This window comes from Acinonyx jubatus, chromosome D1 (assembly GCF_027475565.1).
Source record: "Acinonyx jubatus isolate Ajub_Pintada_27869175 chromosome D1, VMU_Ajub_asm_v1.0, whole genome shotgun sequence".
NCBI lineage: Eukaryota > Metazoa > Chordata > Mammalia > Carnivora > Felidae > Acinonyx > Acinonyx jubatus.
In genome coordinates, this window is record NC_069390.1 from 52,145,060 (window position 1) to 52,146,901 (window position 1,842).

Sequence of the window (1,842 nt, forward strand, 5' to 3'; positions counted from 1 at the left end):
TTTTTTGGAACCGAATAGTACCAAGACCTCAGCTACACAGAAAACCTGCCGGTAAAAAGCTCATATGGGGGTAATGTGGAATGAAAAATTACTTTGGTATTCTGCAGAAAATTTAATGGGAATAAATTGTCCATCATGCTTACCTGGAAATATTATATATCTATTCTGGGAAACTCTCCTGCCTAAACAAATGAGAGTAGCATTCTTTCCCTTTTCACCCAACCCAGGCTAATATTCCTTTCATATGCTGTGGGATTTGAGGTTCTTAGAACCTGAAAGGATCCTGATGACACAGTCTCGTATCTGCTTGTTTTTCACCCCATAGACAACGGGATCCATCATGGGAGGCAAAAGCAGATAGATATTGGCCACAATGATGTGACAAGATGGAGGAATTGTGTGGCCCCCAAAGCGGTGGGAAAAGAAGGAGAAGAAAGCTGGACTGTAGGAGAAAACAATGGCACAGATGTGGGCAGTGCAGGTGCTGAAGGCCTTCTGCTGAGCATCTGCTGAAGAGAGGCTCACCACTGCCCGGAGGATCATGGTGTAGGAGATTGTGATGCACAAGATGTCAAAGCCCCCAATCAGGAGGGCAACCATCAGACCATAGATGACATTGACCTTGATATTTCCACAGGATAACTTGGCTACAGACATATGGTCACAGTAGGTGTGAGGAATTATATTCCCTCTGCAGTAGGGCAGGCGCTTGGTAAGGAAAGTGAAGGGAATGATGAGGAACACCCCTCTCAGGAAAGTAGCAAGCCCAACCTTTGCAATGACAGGATTGGTGAGGATAGTTGAATAGCGCAGAGGGTAGCAGATGGCCACATAACGGTCCAGGGCCATAAGCATGAGCACCCCAGACTCCATCCCTGTGAAGGTGTGGACAAAGAACATTTGGACCAGACATCCATCGAAGCTGATTTCCTTGAAATGGAACCAGAATATGCTGAGGGCTTTAGGGATTGTACTAGAGCATATGAAAAGGTCAGTTAGGGAAAGCATGGCTAAAAAGTAATACATGGGCCTGTGCAGGGAGTCCTCTAAGTGGATGAGGTAGAGGAGCCCACAATTCCCTACCATTGCCACAGCATACATGGAGCAGAATGGGAAGGAAATCCACATGTGCATGTCCTCCAGTCCTGGGATCCCATTAAGAATGAATGAGGCTGGGGTCAGGTCTATTTGGTTTAACATTAGCATCATCAACCTAGGATGATCATTAATCATCTTATAGAATTTGTGGGTCCTCCTAGATAGAGATAAGAGAAGAAAACATCTTGATCATAGTCACTGTCTTCATTTCTTTTGCCCTTTTCCTCCAAGATACATTTCAATGGCCAAACAACCAATTTTCCTGACTTCCAGGGAATATGAATATAAACATTATTTAAACCAAATAGATTACTTTATATCTGTGCATTTTTTAATTCATTCATCACCGTAGGCAACAAATACTTTTTATTGCTTAATAGCTGCCGAGTTCGTTAATAGACAAATGGCATCCATTTATAAAGGACAAAGTTTGGTTATTATTTTTTCTGAAGCTATTTTTGTTTAAATATATTATTTAAATACCGATAACTATACATATACTCCAGAAAAATAAACACAAAAAATCATTGGACTTGAAATAAATCATATTTTGAGAAAAAATATAGTAAAATCTTTTGCATGTGGGCATTAGGAAGTTGGAGATGGGGCTAGAAACAGGGCCCAACATGACACACTCTATCAATTTCTGAATAGGAGGATTCTTCTAAGGAAATAGCCTGGTCACCCTGTTTCTCAGATATCATATTGAAAAGTACAGGTGCCAGAATTCTTTAAAAATTACTG

At 41.2% G+C, this 1,842-nt stretch overlaps 1 protein-coding gene across 1 annotated transcript; it reads right to left on the bottom strand.

Moving 5' to 3' along the window:
* Nucleotides 1-240: 240 nt before the first annotated feature.
* On the bottom strand, nucleotides 241-1,206 carry LOC106977805 (olfactory receptor 52N4-like). Its single transcript, XM_015075358.3, has one exon. The coding sequence runs from the start codon at nucleotides 1,204-1,206 to the stop codon at nucleotides 241-243; it is 966 nt and encodes a 321-aa protein (XP_014930844.3).
* Between the last annotated feature and the right edge of the window lie 636 nt (nucleotides 1,207-1,842).